General features: G+C 39.4%; 2 protein-coding genes across 2 annotated transcripts; one reads left to right on the top strand and one right to left on the bottom strand.

Annotated features, from left to right (window-relative positions):
• Positions 1-14,900: 14,900 nt before the first annotated feature.
• Positions 14,901-24,966, top strand: LOC117236951 (transmembrane protease serine 9-like). The gene is made up of 4 exons (XM_033500418.1): positions 14,901-15,202; positions 21,187-21,491; positions 23,408-23,559; positions 24,304-24,966. Exons 1-4 carry the CDS (start codon positions 15,003-15,005, stop codon positions 24,466-24,468), a joined length of 822 nt encoding a protein of 273 aa, XP_033356309.1. The 5' UTR covers positions 14,901-15,002; the 3' UTR covers positions 24,469-24,966.
• Positions 24,957-26,378, bottom strand: LOC117236956 (30S ribosomal protein S11). The gene is made up of 5 exons (XM_033500432.1): positions 25,884-26,378; positions 25,629-25,756; positions 25,452-25,552; positions 25,307-25,372; positions 24,957-25,130 (listed from the first exon to the last, which is right to left on the bottom strand). Exons 1-5 carry the CDS (start codon positions 26,120-26,122, stop codon positions 25,023-25,025), a joined length of 642 nt encoding a protein of 213 aa, XP_033356323.1. The 5' UTR covers positions 26,123-26,378; the 3' UTR covers positions 24,957-25,022.
• Positions 26,379-27,857: the final 1,479 nt, after the last annotated feature.

Below are 27,857 nucleotides of genomic sequence, written 5' to 3'. Positions count from 1 at the left end.
TGGCTTGCCTGCTAGAATCCACCAAGAACCTTCGTTGAGCCGGTGTTGTTCCGAATAGTTTGCATGTTGAGCGAACAGGTTGAAGCAGGAGGCGGAAGTGAAACAGTGTCGCGAAGGATATCGAATTATACCTCGGCAATCTCGTAGGGTAAATTGCGGCCGTTCAAACTTAGAAACTTTACTAATTTACTCGAACTGTGCGAAAAGAATGATTTCTCTACGGAACAGGGGGCAACTGTGGCACATTGTTTGCATTGGGTGCACGAAAAATTTTCCAACAGATGACTGCTTTACATTGGGTCTTTCGGTCAAAGATTTTAGAAGGTGGGCTGCTCGTGACGCAAATCCGACAGGAACTTTTACAAGAAAAATGACAATATTATTATTTTTTTGCTAGGGAGATACGCAAAGTATTTTCTCATGTTCTCTTACGAATTATTAAAAGAAGTAAAATGCTCCACACGATTTCTTTCCGAAGATATCGTATGACCGTCGGATTAGAAATGCAATCTGCCTCTTTAGATTAAAGCAACTTTCTTATGCTGTAGTTGTTGGCTGATGAACAGGAACGTAGTGGCACTTTTTATCGTAACGTGTATATTGATCGCGTTGCGTAGGAAACTTCGTGTTCCCTGGCGTATTTTTCAAAGCGTGCAAATCGATGAGAGAATTAATTGAACACTGTACGGTTTTTCTCGTTACTCGCATCCACTCTTTATCCCACGAAAAACGAGCTGATCCTACAAACAATTTCTACCTAAGGCGAGAGTGTCATCGGCAGATCGGCATGTAATCTACCAGTAGAGAAAGAGACACAGAGCTCGGAGCTGCTATTACTCGTAAATACACGAGTCGCCGAACAAAATTGGTGAAAACGATTGTAATGGAAGGCGTGCATACGCGAGTGAAAAGGGCGAACGAGCGACGATTCGAACGGAGAAAGAGGGACAAGCCGAAAGAAAAAAGCAAACGGACAACCAAAAGGTAGGACGAAACAAAATGGACAAAAAAACGAAGAAAAGAGGAGTTGAAAAAAGGTAAAACAAAATGGTACAGGGGGTGGGATATGTGCGTCGCTACCCTGTCCTTGTCGTGGCCGTGTTCGTTTAATTTCGATTCGATTTCCCGGCGTGGCGATAGTAAACGTGATGCAGAAGTGAAAAAAAATTCTCGACATGGTTGCGTCGATGTCGATGAATGAACGAAAGGTACGAGTGTTGGTGCTTTATTCGGTCGCGATAAATGTCATAGCCGAGCGATGACGGTAACTAAACCGCGCAACTATTACTCTCGATATGGCTGCGTGTGGCCGTTTGAAAGGGTGGTTGTGCGATCGCAATTTGCTGGCCCGAAAACGTGACGATTTTCGATCGTTTCGTACTCGCGATGGACACGGAAGAAATTTGAAATTTCACGCGTCGATGCGGTACTTTTGGTTTAGGCAATCGTAGAACAGCGTGATTCGTCATTTGCAATAATAACGGTGTCAAATCGGTATCGTACAAGAATCACGGAACGTAATACTATAACGAACGTACTACAAATCAAGCGAATTGGATCTAAATACACGACAAAGTACGAAAGCGATTTTTATATAGAGATCTTTTAATATAATACGAAATAATCTATAAGGAGCGATATGAGAAAAGAGCGGTTCCGTGAAAGAATGTAAAGTCTCAAATTGCAAGATCCTTTTTTTTTTTCAAACCGATCTCGTACGTAGAGGGTGAAACGAGGCCTCGAAGATTGAAAATTCTTCCGCTTTTACCTTCATAAATTTTAAACATCTCATGCATGAAGTACATCTTTTGAAGAAATTCATATTACCGAGCGAATCCACTGAACCTTCAAATTTCCCTGCTCTTCCGTCAATGTTCCAACCTTTGAATCAGGAATATTCAAACGATAACAATAGATCTGACCCCTCAGACCCATCGGTCGCAAACGGTAGATACATTTCATAGCTTCGGGTCTAATAACATAACTCACCGAAGACAGCATCGATTTCGGATACTTGGATAATGTGCGCCAGTAAGAAGAATCAATCGTCGGCGATGGCGTATCCAATCCGATCATCTCGATCGATTTCGCTCGTGCCCATAATTCTCTCGGAGTAGTCTTCGTGTCTGTCGAAGAACTAGCAACAAACTTTTCTTCCCCTTAATTCACAGAAATAGACGCTACGATCGGGAACAAAGTAAGAGTATTATTAACGAATTTCTAATATAAGCCTCGGTTGATAAACCAAACGATCAAAAGTTTGAAAAGCTAATTTCTCATTATAGCGATAAATCTTACGCTTCACGAAATTATCACATACGAGCTATTCGCAGCATTCCATTCGATTTAACGATATTCGAACGCAACAGAAAATACTAGAAAATAATCACGAGTGTCTTCACAGTGGTACGAAATGAAAAACAAACACTGGCAAACGAAGAAATCGAGAAAGATTCTAACCGGTACAAAGAGGCTGTGCGAAAGAAAACAGCATAAATCTTCGTCCGGATAAAGACGAGCTCGAAACGTTCAACGATCTTCGATTTATTTATTTGTGTCTCGTTAAAGTTATTCGACAAAGTTCCACGTCTCGTTTCTATATAACTGATACCACGTAACCCGACCGAGGCGGCGACCACTTCGACACTTGGACGCGTTCGATGACCGAACAATGAAGCCGAGCACAAAGAGACTTCCCGTTCGAATTGACGGAATAGCACGATTCGATGGAGACCAGCGAGCGTGAATGAATTCCTTTCGAGTTCCGTGCCAAGGAGATAGTTCGCTCCGTTTCGATATCCGTTTCTTCAATCCGCGCTGCGAGGAAGACGCCAGCCCGCGTTGTACAATTGGAAACCGGGACGTCCGCGACAGGATTCTTTGCCTCCTGGAATTTAACGGACACGGACGTGTCGATAGGGTACGCCGGGTAGGCTCGAAAGTAAAAGTTCAAAGTGGATAGGAATACGAAAGAGGAATTACCATACGGTATGCTATATCTTTCATAGTTTTGATCCCACGATGAATTTGCATATACACAAGTGGTCATTTTATAATAGTTTTTAATTCATTAAAGATAGAATTTGTCAGAAGAGTAGGAGAATCTTTTACTTAAATATATATAGTTTTGATCGAAGATGTCTGTAGCAGAGAAATGTCATTAATTTGGAAGGATTTTGAAATAAATGATAGAATCGAGGAAGATCATTTGTAGATCTCGTACAGAATGCGACGATGGTCAAAGAACCAGTAAGAAAGTGTAATCGCAAATCCTCTTTGATCTAATAATAATAATAATATTTCTTTTCTATAGGAAGGTGCACGCGCGTACAAAACATTCCTTAAAGAAATGTCTCGTCTAAAACCTATTCACTGGTTTCATTGTCTTCGCGTTTAGAATCGATTTTCCTAACTGCACCTACGTAGTTTATAAACGCTGTGTGCAATTAATTATCCTCGTAATTAAAGAATCTTGGGAAAAGAATAATTCTCGAAAACAGTTATCCACATGAATGTCAATCTCGTAGTCGAAGCAAATCACCGTCACCATTTTTATATTTTCCATTGACTATCCTCCAAAGCCTTCTATACAACTGCACAGGCAGGGGTATCTGAAAGGTGTAATAAATTGGCCGACAATATAATCGGGAAATACATTGCTCGTGATAGATTAAGTACACGTTTCCACGGTCTCGACTCGCTATTGGCTTTCGTGCTGATAACACGCCGCAGACAACAATGATACGAACACCTTTCCAGGGCAGGAGGACTAGGTCGTGTTTAAACCAGGTTGCCAGTTTATTCCGACAACATATCGAAGTCGTAATCACGTCGATGCAGCAATGTCACGTTATCATTCGTATGCAATGATTCGTCACCAGTCACTCTGTCACATGGGACATTTCGTGCACATGACATTGCGAGTCGTTTCACGAAGAACGACGCCGATACAACCAACATCTAGCACGCAAACTCCCACATGGGTTTGATGATAATAAGAATCGTAATCTCACGATATTGACGCGAGTATGATCTATGACGATATTTCTCGAATTATGGCAACTGTACTCTTTGTTATCCTAATTTATTTTATCGACGGCGATTATCGTTACAACACGGACCATTTTTTCTTCTATTTGACTATCGCTTTTTTCTGTTTCCTTTGTAACTACCGATTTTTCCTCGCTTCCGGCCTATTTGTTTATATGCGGATGAAGCTGCACGTGCGCAAATAAATAAATAAATAAAATAAATTACCCTTTAGCTTTAGCTTGTTATTTTTCGATGATAAATATAATACGCAGTGAATTCTGCTGGTCCTTTCCATAGAATTTGTCGATGCTATAGTTATCGATGATTTATGTATATTTATGTAAATTTTGAAATGTTGAAAAGAAACTACGCGATAAAATGGAAACGATACTGTGTCATGTGATATAGCGCGCGAAACATTTTCGTTGGCAAGCATTTTTGCCGGTTATATAGAAAATAGAAGTAGAAAAAAATGAGGGGAAACGATTGCAAAAATTCGAACTCGATCGATAACAAGCTTAACAGATGTGTAAACCGGTTAGCGAGAGAACAAAACACGTCTGAAAATGCAACAAGATTTAATGAAATCCGCGAAATAAAATAGCGCACCTGTCCATCACTGGGAACGATCAAATGATACACGTATCAAATAGATGCTATAGATAATATATCACGAACGAAGCTGCAAGCTGTATCTTAAAATGTCGTGCGCCAACTTTATTTTCGTGTCTATCTCGTTCTCGTATAGTTTTTCGAAATTAACGGAGGCTTATGATCGGATGATAATGTGTTTCACTTTCAGGGGAAAACTAGTTGAAAAGTAAGGTTACGCCATTGGCGGTCAAGATCGTTCAAGGTCCACAGGAGATCAGCAAGCTCATGCCATAGAAAGTCAAGATCATTTGATAGTTGCAGCGGTCATCGAGGTCGTGTTACTGATAGTCAAAGACGTTCGAAAGTTGAAGGCATTCAAATCGTTGGCATTAAGGAGACAGGGTCATTTGAATATCATAAAAATCATTAGGATAGTCGTTATGGAAAAATCGATAGAGGATCGAAACTCTGGTTGAGAAGTCTGAGCTGAGAGACGAAAAACTAGCCTAAAAGTGAAAATATTTCGCAGATTTATCCGATGTGACATTACGATGTCGTTCTACACTCGGCATCAACAAAATTTGATTTTCTTTCCCATGAATCGGCCAGTGATTGGCTAGCCAAGCAAGTTGTACTCGCTATTTCCCACACCGTGTGTAATTTGATTCGCAACGTTCTATGCAGTCCATTGATAGTCTGTAGTTGAGGCCTCGCAGGCTTTCGACTTCTATACAATTCGATTCTCGTCGCGAGAGGCGATTCCCGGCGGCGTTTTCACGCCATTTCTGCCGGAACACCGCTTGACCCAAGACTCTCTTTCTCTCTCTCACACACACACACACACACACACTCTCTCTCTCTCTCTTTCTCCCTCTCTCTCTGCTCGTGTGTGTTCCGGTAACCGTATCAAACAACGTTAAGGGAAAGTGAAATTTCCTGGCTACAGAAATACCCGTGAACAAGCCGAAAATTTCATATAACTGGAGACTTTGATCGTTTTAAAGTTTGTCCACCAATACTCGATAGAAATTGTTGTACAAGAAATATAAAATTGAAAGAAAATAAAACAGTTAATTTTTTTGTTTGTTTCCAAAAGAATTGCATTGTGTGGCTCAATGTATCTACGTTTCGATTAAACATTTCTTTATAGTCAAAATAAGAATATTCATCAATGAGAACGACTTCGGAATAACTATTTATTTTGAGTGGTATGAATGATTAAACATAGGATAGTGACTTATTGTTAGGAGCTTGCGAAGGTCGTTTCTATCTCAAGTGCACCGAACTAAATTTCGTTTTCGTCGACCTCACGATGTCAGTGACTCCTCGTCTAGAGACAGGGTTTCGACCTCACCGCGTGTATAGGCGAAGCGATGCCATGAACTAAAATTACAACCGCTCAGATATTTCATTGTCCTTCTATTAGTTAGCACTGAACGCCAAAAACGTCGTTCGAACGAACATTGGACACGTACGCACCGTATAAAAACAAATATGATCTCAGATATTGTATTTAACTATTTTAGCACTTGAATCCAGCTTTTTCTAAAATCACGTAATAATTCTTTAACATAAGAAATAAATATACATGTTTCTCGAATCTTGGAAAAATAAAAAAGCTGAAAATGAAACAATTTCTTCTAAGAATTGCAGAAGTCAAAAATACGGAACAATGAAGCCTCGTATAATAGATTTCGAGGAGACCATAAATTTTCAAAAACTCCTAGAAACATCAGAATCCTCAGATTCGCAAATTCATAAGTGCTACAATTGATCGATCAACCTGTTTCATCCCCTACAGATTCACCGTCGAACCGCTGTTAAAACTGCTAAAAAACAATTAGCCTGAGTACTACAGCATTTACATGGAAGCAAGGAGACAAAGATAAACGAAGAAAAATGATTCATAGGACCGCTATGATAGCGGTGTAAACCAGAAGAGACGATAAGTCTCTGGCAAAGAGGAGCGACTCGTTATCAGTTCCGCGTCCGTGGGGAATGGTCGGGTCCGATCTCCAGCGTCTGAAAACGAACTTGACCCGGTTAAAACCAGCTGCAGGAATATTTCGTGATGTACCTACCTGTCGGGCGCAGGTAGAGCTCGAGCGGCTGCTCGCGACGAAGGTGAGGCCCGGCTAAAGTGCCGACGAGTGGGAAGAGGGACGGCGACGTTACGTCGTAGGCGCGACTGAAACACGTTACTCCGCGAGAGACAAAGAGTGGGTCAAGTTCAGAGGAACGTGGATGGAGTAACAGTCGAGTGACTCTCGCTTTCATATTCCCCGTGGCGTACCGGCTGCTGTATGCACGTGTGCATGCGTGACCGCACACGCAGCGGATTTCGCCTGTGTGCTACGTGGTGAAACGAACCCTGAGAAGCGACTACCGAGCCAACGAAAAAGGGTTGTTGCAGACCAAGGGCTGTTTTAGAAATTTCCCATTTTTGAACTTCCGTCACGAAGATTTTACGATTTTTCCAACTGCGGATGGAAATGTGATGCATTTTTGATGGCTGGAAATATTCAGAATATTTTAAGACAATTATTTAAGGGCGAATAAGTTTGGAGATAAAATTTTCATAATTTCCAGTGGAATTTTAGGGTGAATAGAGTATGGAAAACGTTAGGAAGTCTTTGAAAAATGTACCAGAGAAATTTGGTAAATTTGGAGAATAATTTATTCAATGAAAATAAAAAGAGACCACCACCATTGTGAAAAATGGAATTACACTCGATAAATTACTTTTCGAATCGAATTACTTTTTAAATCGAAGAAAGATTATCTTCTAACTTGTCCTATCGCGAAGCTTCGTTATACCGAAAAGTAGTCAAATTCGTCTTACTTGATCAGCAAAATTCCCTTAAGGAGTAATCAATTTCGCTGGCGATTGATTAAAACCGATTCGTGAACGAACGAAACGATAGTTTGAAACCTCTTTTACCTCCTTATCTAACAAAAGACTTGCACGAGTCCACGGTCCATAATTCCAACCATTAAAATATTAATCGCCACTAATTACCAAATATATTTGATTAAATTTTCAATTGGGAATCGTTGTGCGATTCGATCGTCCGGAATGGAACGTACGTTATCGTTCGTACAAGCATGACAAGAAATGGGCCAAATTTTGCTTGGATCTAATGACGAGATTGTATCTACTAATGTTGCATCGTTCTACAGCGAAACGCACGCGGTCAACAGCTTCCATGCCCCCGATTATCCTGACCACCTGTCACAGTGATTATTCGTAGGCACATAATCCGATTGTCGTTTGTCGGCGATAACAACGTCGTGGAGAACGTATGCGTGCACGAAATACGATTACCCGCCATGAACAGCTTTAATTTTGATGTGATTACGTGAACGTTAGGACAACTTAATGCTGGTATTATGTTGTTTGAACACGGAGGCTAGAAAATGTTTAACAAGGGCAAATAAATGGCAGAAGAAAAGGGACAAAGGCATTTTTGATATCTAAATATTCATCTAGTGGTACAACGGGTAATTAGTTAATTTTATCTAAAAAGAGGCTAAGGTTATGGAAAAGATTGTATTCTATCGTACAACGCGGTCGTGTCGATGTAGTAACAGATCTTAAAACGTTAAGATTAGGATCATTTTCGAGAGTAGCGGAAAATTAAAAAAAAAAAAAACATGGACAAGAGCATTAGCTTGCCGACTTTGTTTCAAATACGAGACTCGTAGATCTTAATATTTCAGATCGATCCTAATCTCGTTTCTTGAGTTTCCAGAGAAGATATTTTCTACGTAATTACCCGTTAAAGCGATGAATTATTTGTGTAATAATTTTATTACAGTATAAAAGTAAATAAACCATTATTTATAACATATATATATATGTAATCCATAACTTGAGTGTTGATCTTTAAAGCCCATGTTTAAATACAAAGACTTCGAGACGCGTTTCTGTATTTACTTACTACATATTAAAACACATGCCAGTCAAGTGTCATAAACCTTGACTCACAATCAGTGTAACACTACCATTTTCCTCTTTTTGTGTCATCCTACGGATCCCACATGCCGTAATAGAAAAATGTACCAAAAATCACTACGAATTTTACGATCGATTGTACGTTCAATTATACACCTGCAACTTTCATAACTGCAAAAAGCTTTCATTCGTAACAATCAATGAAACATCCTCTGCTCATAAATTCATCGTGTCATTCGTTACTTTGTGGCTCAGAGAGCGACACAAATTTCCTATTCCGGGAAAAAAATTCACAAATACGTATACTAAAAATATACAGGCGTGTCAACTTTTCCACGCGAAACAGATACCATTCTGAAAAATCTCTCTATATATATATATACATATATCTATATGTATAAATGATAGAAAAATATATAGCGCGATCGCTAGTCCTTGACGGATGATAAAATCGCGGACTCAATGGCATCGTGATCGATACGCATCTGTCCCTTGGCCCTTGACCGACCAATCGCCGAAAGACACACGTCGCCAGGCGTATTAAGTGTGAAGAAATCACCTTGAAAATCACATCGGGGCCGACTCGGCTTCGTACTCGCATTATCATTGGATTTCCGCCGCGACAATCGTATCGATAGACGGCCACGAGTCTCGGCTGCTCGATGTTCGAGCCTCCGAAAGGCGGGTGACGAGCAAAGGGGTGGTGGAAGGCGAGACAAAGAACGAAACTGAACGACGAGAAAGATGCAATCGTAACGAACCACGTATAAAGAAGCCCCGATACCCGGACACTGCGACACTTTTTCATTGTGCACCGGCAAACGATCACCGAAAATCGGAACAGAGATGGTCCCGCGCAACGTTTCCGTCATTTTTTCGTCTCTCGTGTTCCTCGTCGCCGTTGTCGACTGTATCTCCAAGGAATACAACAATTGTGAGTAGTTTATGTTTGTCGCTGCCGCGAAACTTTTCTTTTCCGGCAACTACGTTAGGTTTATTTATGGTATAGCTAGGTTGATTCTGACAGAGATATGTTACGAGGGGGCGAGATTGTTATCAATTTATTAGTTCGAATTTCAATGTTGAAAATTGATATCTAATCGTTACGACTAATTGGACGTTAAACGAGTTGTGTTCGTTAATTATCGATTGAATATTCCGATGATATTTGAAAGATATAAATATTGAGCAAAAATATATAAAGTAGGTAAATAGAAAAAGTAGTTGGCAGAGTTTCTAAACACGGTATTAAATAAGAAACAGAAGCGAATAGGAAGCAAAAGAAAACGCTTGTGAATAACGCGACAGAACGCGGGAAGTTAATAAACCGAATTCAACGTCCGCCGTTACTATATCGACTTTTTAAGTATTTGAAAACCGCTATTTGAAAACCATTGACCGAGAAACATAGGGACCGTAACCCATAAAAGTAAATACATTGGAAAAAAGAAGAGCACATATGTAAAAGTTCAAATCGGACAAGATACAGTCCATTTAAATCTGTTTGCTCGATTTCATGCGCTGTTTACATTTTTATCGGGCATGTTTCACGAACACCGAACATGCAATACAATATTCGAATCAAGTTCTATGCAAACATGAAATTGCGATTGATTTCATCAAGTTGCACACATCGAAAATAACCGAGGCTCCGAAAATCCGTATCGATCCGGGCGATATTTATTAAACGTAACAATTTTCCGCGACATTAGCCCCCGATCGGTAACCTATGCGTGAACGAAGGGGCAGGGCAGCGTAAATTGCAGTTACACGAAATGACAAGCTTAACATTGGATTTTCAGAGTCATTCATTACCAAATGGATGCAACGATTCACTCGTGCCGTTGCGACCCGGTCACGCGCGACTGCTCCTTAAAACGAATCGAATTCTAATTTAAATCCATTCGCCTTGAAATATTGCCGCCATGGAACTCTTTGAAAGACGGACATTTCTATAATCTCGGACGTTCATAACCAGAACCGCGCCAACCATTGAAACACACGCTGTTCCGAATAATTTCAATTCTACGATAAACTCCGATAAACTATTCTCTCCGGTACACGTAAATTAAAATGACTGTATTTACTTTGTAATTTTCAATACATAACAGTCCAGAAGGAATCTATAATTTTATTTATAATATGCAATTTCGATTATCCATGGCAATCGATAAATTTACAATATTTATATTTCTCGCGATGTTTTCTTATTTTCCATGGAAGATAGCACGAAGAAACGGGCATAGAACGCGGATATTTTGTCTGCTAATGTCGCTTATTCGCGACTTACGTATGCGGAAGGCACGCACACACGGGCTGAATAGAAAAATGGGTGTATAACCCGGTCGAAGGCCGGCTGACTTAGACGGTGTACGACCTCGACCAGTTCGCTAGTTGGACAAATTTTGAACAGGCCAATGTATCCTCAACGATCGTTCGCGAGGTTCTTAACCTGACGAAGGTTGTGCGCCCGGGGCAACGCCGTTCGAAATTCAATTATTATCACGCGGGCCTACAATTTCTCGCCACACAGTGGCAAAGTCAGGTTTATGCATTCGATGCATAACATTCGATGTATAACCAGGGACAAATTAATGGCCCGTACGCACAGAAAGGTAATCACGTTAATGGGCACGCGTGTAATTGCCGATAAATTAGAGAAACGAAAATTCATCGATTTTTGATTAGAACAGTGGTATTGTCGTGACGTAATGACGAATAGCTGAGGGAGGTGAACAGTACGTCAAGTGGCGTGCGTCATCTTGAAATCTTTCCTGAAATCAATCTTAAACGATCGGAGACGGTAATTAGGAGGCGCGTATGATTAATGGGCTCCGTGGCGCCTTGACCGCGAGATATCGAGTTGAAAATTGCTCTCTGATTCGTTGCCAACGTTCGTCATCTTATCACCATGGGGAAACAGATTTCGTTAGTACGTGCTTTCGCTACGTGAGGCAACGATAGAGAATTTGAAAATGCACGCGGTATTTTTTGGGGAGAGGTTTGGGAATTACTATTTTGACGACGAGTAATGGTATGTATCGAGTTGGTGTCTGTGAGATGTACTTTCTTTGAAGTTTAGATTTGATAGATGAGAGTATGGATGACGTTGAAAAAAGTTTGTAAAGAAGACGTAAAAACCTCATTATCGGATACCACGAATAATTAGAATTCGTATCACATGTTATATGAACTCAAAGGCATTTCGTACATTCCAATCTAATACAAATTGGAGATTAGAAAATGTAATTACACATTTATATAAATATTTAGGTATTTAAATAATGATGGTAAAATAGTAAAAGTAAATAATAATAATAAATTACACAGACATAGAAAGAGATTCGTAAAGTGTAATCGCCTGTGTTCGATTATGAATTTCGATTACGCATTATAGTATTATTAAGAATAATAGTGCGGAATTTGGTTACATATCGAAGCGAGAATGATCCATTACGAAGTAGAATCGTAGCAACTTTCGCGATTCGAAATTCCGAGGATTCTCTCGATTTGCGGATCGGAAATAATATTAGCGAAATATTTCCATTGCGACTACGTAAATCATTTTCATAACCGTCCGGTTATAATGTCGACATGTATCGAGTGGCAAGATAAATTAATTATCAAGATAAATTGCCATCGATCTAGACAGCCTCAATTAATCCTTTACATTGCCATATCTCATGCGACTCGACATTCGCGTTTTCTAGATACTATTGAATTTCGTGATCAGCGGAACAACGCGAGCCACAGGATCCCATGAAAATTTCGTATAACGCTGATAAAAATATTCCGATCGATTAAAATATCGGTCGTCACGCGACAAGTTCTAATCAGCCTGTTGAACGACGATCTCTTTCATCTTTTTTACGCTCCTTTTTTTATGTAGCCAATTTTAACCCGCCCGAGTTCACCATCGTGATACACGTCATTTACGTCACGAGCACGTTTTTCCATATTTATGGGACAAATAAAATACGTTATATGGACAGGACGCGGATAAAGTGGTAAACGGAATAACCATCGAGCGTAGTCTGAAAAAGTACCAAAGAAACATCAAATATATTTTTGAAAGCTATTCTATCCGTTGGATACGTAATAAATAATCGTTAAAACCATAAAATTATTCGTTTCGTTTATTTGCCTTAAAATAACTTTCCAACGTTAATATGCAAATGCATTGGATTTATCGATAATCGTAAGCGTACTATATCACGTAGTATTGTTCTAAGTATTACGATATTCTCCTAATCAACCCTATTCATCGAAACCGCACCGCATTTACCGGAAGAATGGCTGTCAAACTCACTCGAGCCATTCAAAACGCATTGGCAACAATTTAAATCGGCATGAAACCACTTGAAAGGGAAACCGGAAAAAAGAAGCGAGTCAAAGCAAACCGAAAGGGTTCCCTTTCTTCCCACGAGCCTCCGCGCCGCGATCCGGGTTTTTCCAGCCGTTAAAATAACCCCATCCGCTGCCACCTGCAGCCGCCAGAATCCACACAAAAGACTCGAGAAAGAATCTCCAACCTGTCCATTCGACCATCGTCGGATAGAAAGGGCAGAAGAGGAAGAGAAAAAAAGAGGCCTAGCCCAAACTGTGAACGAAATCAACGACAGGGAAGAGGAGGAGGTGGATAAACGAGCCGAAGGGGAAGTCGCCAATGGCGGGGGCGAAGGCATCAGCATATTATCATGACCATGTTCATAGCCTGCTTTTGACATATCTATTACGCGTTTCCGAATAGAGGTGACTTCGAATTCTATGCCTGTTCTCTGCCCACCACCACCCCAACCCACCCCCTGCCCTCCCCCTGTGCAACCTTCGTTCTCTGTCTTCTTCCCGTAATTCGGCTGACATCGAGGGCAGCAGAGAAGAGAAGAGACATCGCGAGAGAGGGAACGGAAGTAGAGAAAGGGGCTGGAAACTGCAGTGTCGAAGGGAGACCCCGAAACCAGAGTGGGTGGGATCGGTGGTGCAGACGTAGAGGTCCAATTAATCAGCCGAGGCGTGAAACGAGAGGGGAAACGCGAAGGGTAGGGGGAGTGATTCTGGTGGAGGGAGCGGAGGGATGTCGCAGGGATTGCGGTGACAGATCCGCCGTATCTATCCCTATCTGCTCGGGGCATTAAATTCGCGCGATGCCAGTAACGGTGCCGTCAGCGGCTGGTTCCTCTTGAATCGGTTAACATTCCGCTGTACGCGCTGCTTCAGCTTTCAATTAAACGCTTGTACATCACTAGATGGACACGTCTCGTTCGCGGTTTTAACCTGACTCTGCCGCCGTTCAAATCCTGTCAGAGGATTTGAAGATGTTGCCCGTTTCATAGATTAGTTTTAGGATAAAGGAGCGCATAGGAACAGATCGGTAGAGCGTACGAAGATTAAGACGCAGAATTTCTAGCGGAATTTTCGTTCCATGCCTGATTATCTGTTACTGCTATCGCTATCGCTGTTGAAGGAAACTTTGGATACGAGTCTCAGACCTTATAGAGGTTTTACGATGACAGCTATATCGTATCGCGAGGAGATATTTTCACACGGTGTTATACATGGAAAGGGGTATTTAAATATTCTCTTCGTGGTACTGCTCATTCGTGCCTTTTTCTAGATCATAAATTTTTCAGCAATATTTCAGTAAATAGAGTCCTGAATTAAGCGGTACGGAACACGTATTAGAAAGATTTCAAATGAACAGAATCAATACATCGTGGATTTTCGTTAAATTCAAAGAAACGAGATTTATAAATCCTCGACTCGCTTAATTGCTGAAATTATTTAGATTCGAATGACCATCCAACGATCCAATTAAACGATTTTTTTTTCTTCCTACGTACTATGTAAACGCACGCCATTTTCATAAAAGATGCGACCGAAACGGGATTTGGTTCGGCGTTAATGAACACCTCGCTTACCGGGTGATTATTTTTGATAAAAGTCGAAACGAACTTTCCTGGCGCTCTCGTGTACGAGCGCGATTAATGAAAAAACCGGAGAAACCGGGAACTCGGGTTCTTCGATGGTCGCAACTTTTTCAGACCATTTTCCCTTTAATTGTAAATTGTTCTCGTAATTCCACTTAATTGCGACGAAGATGAGGTTTAGACTTTTTAATCCCTTTCTAATTTCGCGAATTATACGCACTCGGACGAAATATAGAAAGATGGAACGATTAAAAAGGGTTTCTATCGCTGAAATAAAAGAATGTCACCTAATGTTCGTCATGTTCTTGGATTTTGAAATATCAAAGAATAGCTTTTAGATCGTTCGTTAACTTTTGACAAACATTCAAGAAATCAAGATGACTAAATTATTAATCACCATTTCATAGAAAATTTACCGAACTTCCCGTTCCATATTCTTCTCTTTTTCCGTCCGACTGCAGTTGTTTTCTATCGGATGTTAACGAAGCAATACGATGTTTGCAATAACAGTCGCCGATGTCCCTTGCGGTCAAGGAAACATCGCCACACGCACGGCGAGACTCGTTGGAGGACAAAATGCAATTCCTCACGAATTCCCTTGGATGGTGAGCATAAGCAGGAAAGGCGGACACTTTTGCGGCGGTACCATACTTAATTCAAGATTCGTCCTGACTGCAGCCCATTGCCTGTGTTCGTGAGTATACTATGCATCCTCTATTCTACATACATACACGAGTTTATTAATTAATCGACAATTTAACAAATAATTTAATGGGTTCGATATTTAGTTAATTATTAATTATGAAATTGTGAGGTATTATGCAACAGGGTTTGTATATCACTGTTTCTACTGATTGAAATGTATGACTTAAATACAGGTGCACAGCAAATATACGGTGCATTTCATTCCACCGTTTCGTGGCGTTATATTTGTTTTCGAGCAATCACTTATTTATAGATAGATTATCAACGAAACAAGCTTCGTCGTTATGTTCTATACATATATCTAACGTTATATGTATGAGCAAATAAAGCTTATTTCGCACTATAAAAAATTAACATTTTTAAATTAGAACAAATGAATATTTTCTACGTAAAAGTTGATTTCGTTGAGTGATACATCGATCGTTCGGAAATTCTGCGTTCGTCGGATTCTTCGAGATTCCTCGATATTATTGTCGGGCTGATTTCTTTTTAAATGACACAAATATTAAAACACGGAGAAAGGAAAAAAGGACGAAGAATTATCGAGGAAAGATGATTATAGAAATAAAAATTCCATTCTTTTCAAACATCGAATTTTACTTTTAAAAGAACACCGCTGCCTAGAAGACTACCCAATATTCAATACCCTGAATATTTTTACAATATGGCTCGATTATTTATAAATTCAAAATAAATCGCTCGGTCCATTCGATTTAGAAACTCGTTTCCCCGACAGTTCGTAAAAAACAACGAAAAAAGGAGTACCTAAATTTCAAAGCATTACAATATCGATCGGCCGGATAGTTTATACCCCCATTCTTTGCAATAATGCCGGTGTACGCGGTGTTCGCGTAATCAATATGCAGGTTGCCATCGAAAATATTCATGGCAGAAAACCGACTGTTTCTTCATGGAAAGCTGCCCATTGTTCCCTGTAATCGAATCTACGAGCACCGCTATAGGGTGCAAGAGAGAATGAGAGTGAGAGAAAGAGAGAGAGAGAGGGAGAAAAGAGAGAGAAAGAGAGATCTTATCGCGGAACGATATTCACAGTGGCGCCCGTGTGTGCCAAAATTTTCTACCGTTTTTGATATCGCTACTAAAATGTCAACGAAACGCAAGCAACCATCTTGTCCAACAAACCGTAGCTGTAATTATTCCGATCCGATCTCGACGATTGAATGGTGGTATTCGATAGCCGCGCGGTTAAACCTCGTCCACCGGAAACAACATTCATTTTTCAGCATGCAAATGTATCGTTACGAATGCATTCGCCACGAGTATCGTAAAAACGGATATTCTGTAATACATAAATACGATAGAGTGCGATTGGTTCTTCAAATTTGCAGAATAATTAATGAAAGATAACGGGAACGAAGTAATAATTATTCGCAATTTCAATAAGAGCGGCAGGCAATTTTTTAACATAGTCCTTCGAGTTTCAATGTACTCGTACGAAAGCTTATAAGCCTTGGTTCGTACTTTTGATACGAAATAAATCTCTGCCCTGATAAAGTCACGACAGTGAGCCTTGCGACCTCTAAAAAGCTGTAAGAGACCTAAGAGATCCTTCTTGATCAGTCGAAAACTGATTTTTCCGAGAACATAAAAACTTAGAACAAGTGCGTTGAAACAGAAGAAACTATGTTCGAAAATTATGTTATCGTAGGGCGTCTATTTTTATCAAAATAAAATTTTATAGCTCCATTTTGGATAAGTTTTCATTCATCCTCGTAAGAACATCGGCCAACGACGAATAATCGGATTTGGAGCAATTGGAAAATGATTAGAGAGGAAAATATGGATGATACAGAAAATCGTCTCGTTTGTATCTTTCTGTGAGTAACGAATCATATAAGCGAGAAATACCTCTATATTTTCAGGCGCGAAACTAAAGAGAAATTGGAGGAGAATATCACTTGAAAGTTCGACCCGAGTGGTTCAATTTTTTAAGAACGAAGTTGCCTCAAAAAAGCGCCGCAAGTTATTGCGTCATAATCCACTTAATCCATCCGTGCAATCTATGCAAATCTGTGCCAGATTTAAAAACCTAGAAATCCGCGTGTTGCGCGCGGCGGCGATTACGCTCTGTAGTTTGCAAAAATCATCACGCTCGGCGAAAGGATAAAAAGTTTAATGCGCGCCTCTCTAGAAATTACGTAACGTGTCAGGAAAAAAGAAAACAAAAAGAGGGGTATAAAAGGGAAGAAAAGAGGAAAGGGAATACTACGAAATTCCAACGTCCCGCTACACCTATTTTTATCGCGTCACTTTCCCGCGAAACATTCTTTCGGAGAAAAAAGATTACAAACGTTCAGAATCATCGTAACATAAAACGGATAAGATCGGATGAATTAAAGATAAATCGGAGTCGAACACGAAGGGAAATTTTCACCCAATTACGTATCGTAGTAACAACATTTTACCAATGCGTACAAATTGACATAACGAATTGGTAATTAGCAACACTTGCTACTTTTATAACTGTAAATCGAAATAACGTACTTTGCTCTTCGCTAGAAATACTATTACACGCATTTGCTATTTAAATATCATTGATTGTACTAACGTCGAAAGTCTCTCCATCGGTTTAATAGAATCTTTTGAATCTGCCTTGCACATTTAAAAAAAAACGAACAGTCTGAGAATAAAGAATTTGTTAATAATATAGATAACTTTATAATCGAAATAGATCTCGCGAAGAGTAAGCGGATATCCGAATACCTTGAAACCGCGATGTACATTTGTACGTGCATATAGATATGTATAGAGGAATAACGCCTACGTGGTGAAATATCGAGGACCGTTAACAGGACAAACGTGTTTCTCTGACTTGCTGTCTGGCTTTGTGATTATCGAATGGCCGGATAAACGGCCAATCACTTCGTTAAAATTATATAAAACGACGGGACCGTGTGTCGTTTGCCGGTGTCCCGTCGTTCCCTGCGGTCGTATATGCACGCGGGACACGATATCGATGTTAATTGGAGCGACGATTACATTTTAAATGAAACCTCGAGCGTATTTTTCCGGCGAACGAGCGAGTCGAATGGAAACGCAAAGAGCGTTGTGTCAAGTTAAAAACTGCTGTGCCGCTATTTACTCGCGTAAACACTGTCGCCAAATAGAGTCAAGAGGCGGCCTTTTATTAAATGCCAGAGTGAAAAACGTTTCTGTCCTGGCTGGAGATGCGTGTTTGTGTGGATACGCGAATCAATCCTTCAACGGTTGCATAACACGACGTTCCTATCGTTTATACGAACGATTAACGGGACGCGTTTAAGGGAAAATAATATCGTTACGAAGAATCGTTTCGATGGTGTACACTTATACGATTCAATAGAATTCTTGTCGAACGATTAACAGACTGATGGGCCAAACGAGATTATTTAAACGATCGATCGAATCGCTCGCGTTGTTAACAACGACCTTTCCCCCATATTCGCGGAATTGTCTGCGATTAATTATGCAATGGGTTATCGATGATATACCGCTCTTCGTTTGATCGGCGCGTAGAATATATTTTGGTCTACATTTCGCGAATTATCGTTTTCGCGGAAAATACGTATTATATCGGGACGAGAATTTATCATAGAATTTGAAATATCAGCCGGTGAAATACAAAGAATAGAAATACAGCGACTGTACGCGTAGATTGTAAATGTCGATATCGATTCGATAGGATTTTAAGAATCGATGTTTAAAGCAAGGTATTATATGTTAAAATGAGAAGAAAAAAGGGGTCGCAAAAAGGGGCAGAATGTGTCAGTGGTTCAATTTAAAAGTAATTTCCACGCTTCTCATTTAAAGGGAATCGCACACGAAGCATCGTAATAGGATCCTGGAAACTCTTCCAATCACTGGCTAAAATCGAGAGAGGATTTCGAAAATATTCGTAATTCTTTTTTCTCACGGATACAGCGCGGAGATTTATGTGGAACAGTGTCCATGCAGGTGTAATTAAACGTCGAGACAGTGGTGTTGCGCGATGAAACGTGTAGGCGTTCTCTATCTTTGTCTTCGTCGAGTATATAACAGAAACAGAACGATACAGAGAGACATGGAGAAACAGAGAGAGAGAGAGAGAGAGAGAAAGGGGATGACGGAGGAAGGGGTTGAAACTGGACAGGGTGGCCATAGAGAGAATCCAACGGAGCTTCGGCGTTGTAAACCATGATTGCGTGTAGATTACAGACCACTCGGTAATTGCTAGCGGCCATGCAAAACGCATGACAAAATGTTACCAGCTAGCGCGAGATCGTGAAAATATATCCGACTCCGACCATTGTCCGCGTTTTCTTTATCGTTCACGGAAACGGCCGAAATAAATTTCGTTAATGCGGTTCTACGCGCGAAAGAGAATTATTTGTTAAGTTATCGCGAGAGGGGGAAAAGCAAGAAATGGGAAAAAATGGCCACAGACAGACCGAAGAATTTCAAATATGTAACGATACAAAGATCTGCTCGTCGTTATTATTCATCGGAACATCGTGTAATAATATTTCGACGACGCTTCGAGTAAAACCGTAAAAAAAGAAAATAAATGACAAGTTCTGCATTATCGACTAAATCGATAGGAACGGAAACAAAGTTCACCGCGAAATACTCGGCAACCGTTCTCCTCGCGCACACCAGTTTACAAGCGAATTAACGGTACGATTAATGGCCGAGTCGCCAGTTAAAAAGGCCACTCCCCTTAACCGGTGGCGCGATTCAGCGTTTAGCCAGCGGTGCATTTTAATTGGAAGGGGTGCGATGATAAGGGCAGCGAGTAACTACGATGATGCATCCGTGCTAAATCGTATAATCCACAACGGGTGCCGGAACAATGGGACTGCCTCGACGAAGATGGAAGGGTCCATTAAAACAGAGGGTTGTCTTTGTAAAAAGAGACGAACCTTGAAACTTGGGAAACGACTCGAATGTGATTGAGCCATCCGCGAGTCGGTGGAATCAAGGCAACGAAGAAACTGGGACGAGACATCCTCTGGTGTTCTCTCGTTTGTAGCAGAGGCTGACACGAAAACTGTTATAATTTCATTAATTATTCGGAAGCCGCGTTGACCAATTAATTAAGCGAAACCGCTACGTTTGGAGGCTGTTCGAATACCAATATCGAAGCGTTGCTACAGCGAGAGGCAAAACTTTCGATTAAATAATCGCGAGCAAAGGCTACGAAGGAGTTGCTCCGTTACTTTAGAAACATCGAGAGGAACGAAAGAAATAGAAGAAACGTTAGTGGAAAAGAACGTAAAACGAAGAATATAGAATGCTGCCTTTATTTCACACATTTATACCTGCTGGTTTCTCGTGCACTTAACTTTTACGATGATTACTTGCCGGCATCGTTACTGGACTTTGACTCCTTGCGGTACGGAAACGGCCAGAATATCCAGCTATTTGTCCTACTTGGCCTACATGTATCCGTAATGCGTGTAAAGTGGAAGTTATAACTCGTCGTTTTTCAAACAGACGTTCTTTGAAAGCTTTAAAGCGTAAGGATTTACAGGATGCGAGTTTAAGGAAGTAGCGCGTGACGTGTACCTTTTGGGATAAGATATTGGACAAAATGGAAAATGCGCTTCCTTGGAACGCTTCGAAGTTATCATCGCGTTGAAGTGATTAAGAACAGCTAGAAAATAATTCACTAAGTATCGCGAGTATTTCGAGTAATTGAAATAATTATTGTATCGATCCTTATTCGTTATTACCACACTGCCAACGTTCGTATTTTTGCGGATAGAACGAAGAAAATGGAACCGAAGCAAAGATTTATTTCACCTATTTGATTCTACGTTAAGAAATATAGTAACAAGTACTAGGCATCTGCAATTTTTCATAGAAGCATCATTTTCTCAGACCACCGTGAAATTTCCCTTTTTCCTAAATAAAATATACTATATAAGTATTACACTCAAGACAGTCTGTATCGACGATTTAACGAACGATAAATATCTTTTGCTTTTGATTCAGAGGGAGTTCTATAATCCCCACCGGTCAATTACGGATCAGCCTCGGCGAGTACAATCTGAAGGGGCCGGAAGTTCCAGCATCGAAGGAAGAGAGAGTGACGAACGTTATCCTGCACCCTGGCCACAAGTGCGGAAAATACGTGGACGATATTGCCCTTCTGGAACTTGCAAGGCCAATCGCTTGGTCGGAGAGCGTGAAACCCGCCTGTTTACCTGTGGCCACAGGGAAACCAGGGTATAGCGCCTTCGGCGGGGAGCTCGCCAAGGCTGCTGGATGGGGTTGGTTCGGCGAAGACAGGTCCAAATGTAAGTAAATAATTCCACTTCATCCCCTCTTCCTCGCCTCTTCCTTTTGCCCGGTAATTCGCTCGAGAACTGAGAGTCGTTGACGTTAATTACTTGGCGTTTCATCGGATTAATGGGATATAAAATCGACTGTAACTTGGCGAGAAAATCGCTGCTTCTGCTACCAGGCTGTTACAAAGTGGATTTTCCAGCGAACCAATGATTTTATCGGCGCATTAAATACGAACAAAGGGAGCAAAAATTTGTTACGTTACCATAGTCTATTTGTTTTCGATAATGATATTGTAAGGGGCACGGAAGTAGAACAGGTGTGCCACCCAAGTTTTCCATGAACGACTAAGTAAGCGAATTCTACCTTGGTCGAAATCGCGTTTCACCAAAGTTCCTGCTCGCTGCCCTAAATTAATGGCGCTAAGAGATCGAGTCGAACTTTCACCTAAAAGCGCCCTCGGTGAAATTTGCTCGATTCGAACGCTTCCGCGTTCACGATACGCGTTCCAGAGCAATAGAAATTTTCTAAAGGGAATGCGGAAAAATATACCGATGGTTTGCTTGGTATTTTTATTGATATTGAAACTTCCCACGGTAAAACTTGGAGAATGAACAAAATTGATTTTAATCGCTTGCCTCGTAATATAAGATTACGGTCGTGACGTACATCACGCCTAAATTAGTTTCTTAATTTTAGTTTTAATTTATTCAAGATTACCAAGAACCATCAACTACCCTTTAAGTGTGAAAACGTTACGTAGCTTTAATCGTTCTACGTACTTTCGGTTGCTTTTATTATTTCTGAAATATCTATCGATATTACCACACCTCGTTTATAGAAAACTTTCTACGCTAATTACGTGTCATTTCAGTAAACTGACATTTTTAAATACGCGATATTTTTTAAGCTCTGATACCAGTCTCGCGTCACTAAGAGTTTTCCTACCTTTCGATCTTCAAATATACCTGTTTCGACCACTCGCGGAGAGACGCGATCGCGAGGAAGCATTCCAACGGGAGTCGTAAATTCCCGTTACGATTAGATAATCGACACCACGAAATGATCGATCCCCTATTTCGATTAGGATAATAGAGATGGTTAATTGAATATTACACTGATGTAACTAGTTGTAAATGACAGTTTATTCCAACAACTTTGCGAAGAAGATAGTTACGCTGGTGCGTATGTATAAGACGAGTGAGTGACTGATCTTCGGGTGTAAACCCGGCCGGTTGACTGAAGGATGGGAAATCAGTGATGTTCGGTGACGATGCTGTAGCGGAGGAAAGCTAAGGATGGATGTGTCTAGCGCACGGGACCATCGGATTTGTTGGTGACGATTTTGGCTAAGAGAGTGAGGGAAATAGGATTCGTTGTTAATTGGTTAAACGAAGGTTGGTGGACTAGGAAAGGTCTTAGCTGCTCTCGATAGAAAGTCGCTATTAGGAAGCATCGTACGTTGGAAAACCCAACTTTCCCTTGTCAAGCCGTGATAGACAATAGTCCTTAGAAAGTGATTTAGAAAAAGATATTTGTTCGGTCTGAAGGACCTTAGCTGGCAAATTACTGGAATTTGATGGGTCCTTAAGACTATCGAGGGTACGCAGCAAGGATGAGCGGACGTCTGGTGTCCGTCTGGCCTGGCTAGGTAGAGTGTCGCCCGACGTAACAATACCTTTGCAATATTAGATATACGATCGATATGATACGTATGACGACCAATGTAGCTTCTGCCAAGCAATAAATTTCCAATGGTTAAAGCAATAAATAGTAAACTATGTCATATACATGTAGTCGAAAGACAAAAGAGCCAACCGAAAGCAAAGAGATAAACGTAGATTTCAAGCACTCGACAATCGTGTCCGATTAAAGCCGATTTACACGTAGCCGCTTTATCAAAAGCTCGTTCTATTTTGTCTTGCAGATAAACGAGCGGACGTGTTGCAGAAAGTGGAGGTTCGCGTGATCGAGAACAACGTATGTCGCGAGTGGTACGCGAGTCAGGGAAAGTCGACCCGCGTCGAGTCGAAGCAAATGTGTGCTGGCCACGAAGAAGGTGGCCGCGACTCTTGCTGGGTAAGTGAAATCGTCTCGTATCTATCCCTAGTTTATACGTAGAAAACTGGCTGCGTGTATCGATTTTTCTGTCATTCGTGTGCAACTAGTTAAACAGAGGGTTGCGTGTCACTCGTTCGTATACGAAATTCACGTGCTGTCCAACAACCACGACACGAATTTCGATAAATATCCGGCTGCTCGCATAGATGCGTACGCAGGTTGAATTAACAGGCAGAGATTGGGTCGAGTCTCCGCCACCGGACTGAATCGTTCGACCACAAAACAGCCAGAGGGACAGCGAAAAGGGGGAGCGGGAGGGATTGAAAACCGTCAAAAAATATGTTTACAAAATATTGCGGTCTGGTATGACGTAATTATCAGAACGGGTAACTGCGGGAAAAGTGGTACGCGCCGCTATTTCCAACTCGATACGTTTCATCGCGGATTTACGATTCTGTTCGCGGGTCATTTGACGGCCGCCTTCTACTTCGTTGGACAGGACCCTGTTATCGCGCCGCTTTACGTTTGGTCGGCCGTGTTTATGCAATGGATGATTATCGTATGCTAAGACGACGCATTAAAATTACTCGTGCGATACGTAATTGCTAAATATAATGATTAAAAGATTTTCTGTATTGGAGACACTGTGCCTATATCGAGGACATAGGTAAATGTTATCCTGACTTCATAGAATGAAATTGGGGAGAGAGAAATTTTATATTTCCTGTAGACATATGTAAATGTAATTGTATTTTCTCGTAGGCTGATAGTGGCGGACCTTTGATGATCGGAAGTCAAGCCGATGGTAACATAATGGTGGTGGGGGTGGTCTCATCAGGAGTGGGTTGCGCTCGACCACGACTTCCGGGTGTATACACTAGAGTCTCGGAATACATACCCTGGATCACGCAACACGTACTACGATGAAACGAAACTCGAAGCTTCATTCGCTTCACTTTCCACGGAACTGTCTGTATAGACTTCGAAACGCATTTTCTCTTCGTGTATTTAAAGAGAAAGAGCGAAGTACCGTAAGAAGATCGATCTTGTCAAATATGTAACGTATTCTTTTCGTTGAAGAAACTTCGAAGCTAAAAACCAATGCTTGAATTAGTCTTAATGGAGATCCTTAAATTATTAAAAACTTACTTTAAAAGATAGATGTAGAAAACTAATATAAAGTATAAGACGTGATTTGTAATACAAATTTCGTCGATTGCAACAAGACTATAGAATTATAGAATAAAGTTATTAATTAAATTTAGCGAAGCCATTATTGTAAGCATAAATAATTTATGAAATTCGTCTCTTTATCTAGTCAATACTTGTATTACAATTATATCAGATAAGATATTATATATTATAATCAAACTGCCACGAGAGTATTGTAATTTAATAATATAATTAACACGTAATTATATACAGAATTTACATTTTAATACGAATTAATACACCGAATACATCATAATATATGTCATAAATTATATTCTTCTTTGTTTCCTTGGTCTTTGAGGGTTCCACGATACTCTAGTGTCGTCTGTGATAGAAACAACTTGTAGGTTTGTTAGCTGAAGACCTTTTAGGGCACCCTGAATGGATGTAAAAATAGTCATTGAAAGAATATACACGCAAAATGTTCAAAAAATTTGGGACAGGTCATTTTGCTTTTTTTGGAGGATACTATACGTTGTTAAAGGTTGACCCTATCTTTTTAAAACATTCTGTATATTTTGACAAAAAGATTTAATTTACGCATTTCACCTACCATTCTGCCGGGTCCAATTCCCTGTACTCTCAACCTGACTGCTTTGATACCACTTTTAAGAATACGCTATGAAAATATAAAGCACGTTAAAAGAACATAAAAAGTTACAAAAATTTGAGTAAACATATCAAGAAATTTTTCTTACCGTTCCAAATGTAATTGCAGCTTGTTGCGCTGCAACGTTAGTACCCTTCTTTGTATTTTTAAAACCTTCTATTCCAGCCGAATGTAACATCTTTCCCATTCCTATAAAAATATCATTGATTACGATAGAATTATACAAATGTTATCGATGAAACAATATTTCTATAATAAAACTTTCCTTTATAATCAGTAAGGGACATTATTGTGTTGTTAGGAGTTGACTTAATATTAATAATAGGTAACTGATCGTATCTTATCCCATTGAAAAGCTTATACGGTGTAGAAGCATCAGGAAATAACGAGCTTCTGAAATGGACATTTTGTAAACACTATATTAGACTAATATGCATCGCTATATATAAAAAGATACAACATATTACACAAAACTATGATATAAATGTGATGTCCATGCAGTATGAAATTAAATATTTACAATTCACTTGCACTATTTATATTGGTTGTTAATTCTCCTTCCAGAATTACATTTTTCCCTGTTTCACTAGATCTTATTTTTTGATTTCCAACTCGAAATTCCCTCATAGTATTTGAGGTTATGTGAAAATCTCGAACATTAGTGAATTTCAAATACGGTAATACCGTAAATTTCCCATTAGACAATATCGTACTTCTTGTTAAGGATCCTACTGCAAATTGCAAAGTGGACAGAATCATTTTTGTTTATGTATATACTCGCAATCCGAAACAAAACCAAACAATTGACAAACTCTCCCTATCAGAGTAGTACATGCTATGCTACTCCTTACACTTTGCAGCTCGTTTCAGCAAACTTAAAACCGAAATTATTTTGGAAAAATATTTATTCATATTTGGACATTAATTGAATATTTAACTTATGAATTGATAAGCTCTTCAAAGTTACCGATAGAGCAATAAGATAAACAGGTTTGTTTCCTCTGATAGAAATGGCGCTTACATTAGGTTCGATGTATTTTAAGTAAAATAATATACAACTTTAATTTTGAATACTACAGATACTAAAAAGGAAATTTGAAATTATTGAAATTCATATAGCCATTTGCTAATTGTTAAATATTTTTACATTTTCGATTACACCTGTTCCAAATTTATATCTTAAGACAAAATTTGAATTTTATAATTAGTAGCTGTTATGAAATTATTTTAACCGATTACTGCTTAACTATTAAATACGATTGCTATAAAACTATATTACTATAAAAAGCAAAATACCCAGACTGTCTAATTTTTATAAATTCAGTCGTAACATTTTCCTATACGCCTTCGACTAAATAACGGTTACTATTTCATATCTTTAAAGAGCAAAAGATCAATATTGAAAATCAATATTAGAGAAAAAAAATTTTAGCTATTCATATCATAATCCTACCGGAAATATTAAGCATCGTTATAGTGGCATTCTTTATTTTATTAGTAAGTATTATTAAACTCTTTACATATTTTTGTCGTTATAATGAATAACTGATAGAACTCTTAACTTATGCATCCACTCATTCAAACACGCGTGATGGACCATTCCGTAATTACGTACTCAGTACTCACAACTATGTCACATGATCCTTGACAACTTATAAGATTAATGTCATCGTACAATAGCTTACAAAATTTAGTTTCTAATTCCTCTTCAGGTCAAATGAAATTCTAGAGGGAGAACAAGAGAACTTGTCTTGCAATCAATCACTTTCTGATATAAAATTGTGTTATCTCTATACTGTAATGATAAACATAAGTTTCTTTTTTAAATTACTTCTATTTGTGGTGTATCAACACAAAAAGAAACATATCTTCTCAAACATTTCGAGCACTTAAAAAATCCTTATTACAGAATTCTTATATTTAAAACTCTGAATGATAAATTTGTATAGCACACACAATAAAACTTCATACTATATAGTTCTTACAATTGTCTAATTCATTCTTCAAACATTATTCACGAATTCTCAATCTTATTGTGACTAATTTAGAAAGATAACGAATTATTCTTTTTCCTTACTCTTGTCTGAAATTACCTTTCTTAATCGACCGAATATTGATATATAACAGAAAAGATATATCATTTTTTGAACCTTAGCTGTACTTATTTACGTCCAAAATTACTTATACTGTAAAAACTTGTTAAATTTAGGATTCTCGTATAACAAACGAACAGTTTATAAAACATTGAGTTACAGCTTTATTTTAGATATCATTATTACTTTGATATCTTACGACTTTTAAGCACTTTCCTCATTACACGTAATCTTATCACATACAACTATGTATGACTAAATACAATCTGTAACTTATTACATCTATCCATACAAATAATTTCTTTTGTGATAAATCCTTACAAGGTATATCACAAATTGTTTGAAAATGCCATTAAACTTTTTTTGTTTGTTTCCTTGCAATACCGGTTGCAAATAAATAC

The sequence above is a fragment of the Bombus vosnesenskii genome, unplaced genomic scaffold (genome assembly GCF_011952255.1).
Source record: "Bombus vosnesenskii isolate JDL3184/JDL3185 unplaced genomic scaffold, Bvos_JDL3184-5_v1.1 scf7180000013264, whole genome shotgun sequence".
Taxonomy (NCBI): Eukaryota; Metazoa; Arthropoda; class Insecta; order Hymenoptera; family Apidae; genus Bombus; species Bombus vosnesenskii.
This window is presented reverse-complemented; position numbering and strand designations above follow the sequence as displayed.

Excerpts from the sequence above, each read along its gene's own strand:
- LOC117236956 (XM_033500432.1), bottom strand. The coding sequence starts at position 26,122 with ATGATTCTGTCCACTTTGCAATTTGCAGTAGGATCCTTAACAAGAAGT. Across the intron at positions 25,553-25,628 it reads GTCCCTTACTGATTATAAAG|GAATGGGAAAGATGTTACAT; the intron begins GAAAGTTTTATT and ends ATATTTTTATAG. Across the intron at positions 25,131-25,306 it reads GAATTGGACCCGGCAGAATG|GGTGCCCTAAAAGGTCTTCA; the intron begins GTAGGTGAAATG and ends ACATCCATTCAG.
- LOC117236951 (XM_033500418.1), top strand. The coding sequence starts at position 15,003 with ATGTTTGCAATAACAGTCGCCGATGTCCCTTGCGGTCAAGGAAACATC. Across the intron at positions 21,492-23,407 it reads CGGCGAAGACAGGTCCAAAT|ATAAACGAGCGGACGTGTTG; the intron begins GTAAGTAAATAA and ends TTTGTCTTGCAG. Across the intron at positions 23,560-24,303 it reads GTGGCCGCGACTCTTGCTGG|GCTGATAGTGGCGGACCTTT; the intron begins GTAAGTGAAATC and ends ATTTTCTCGTAG.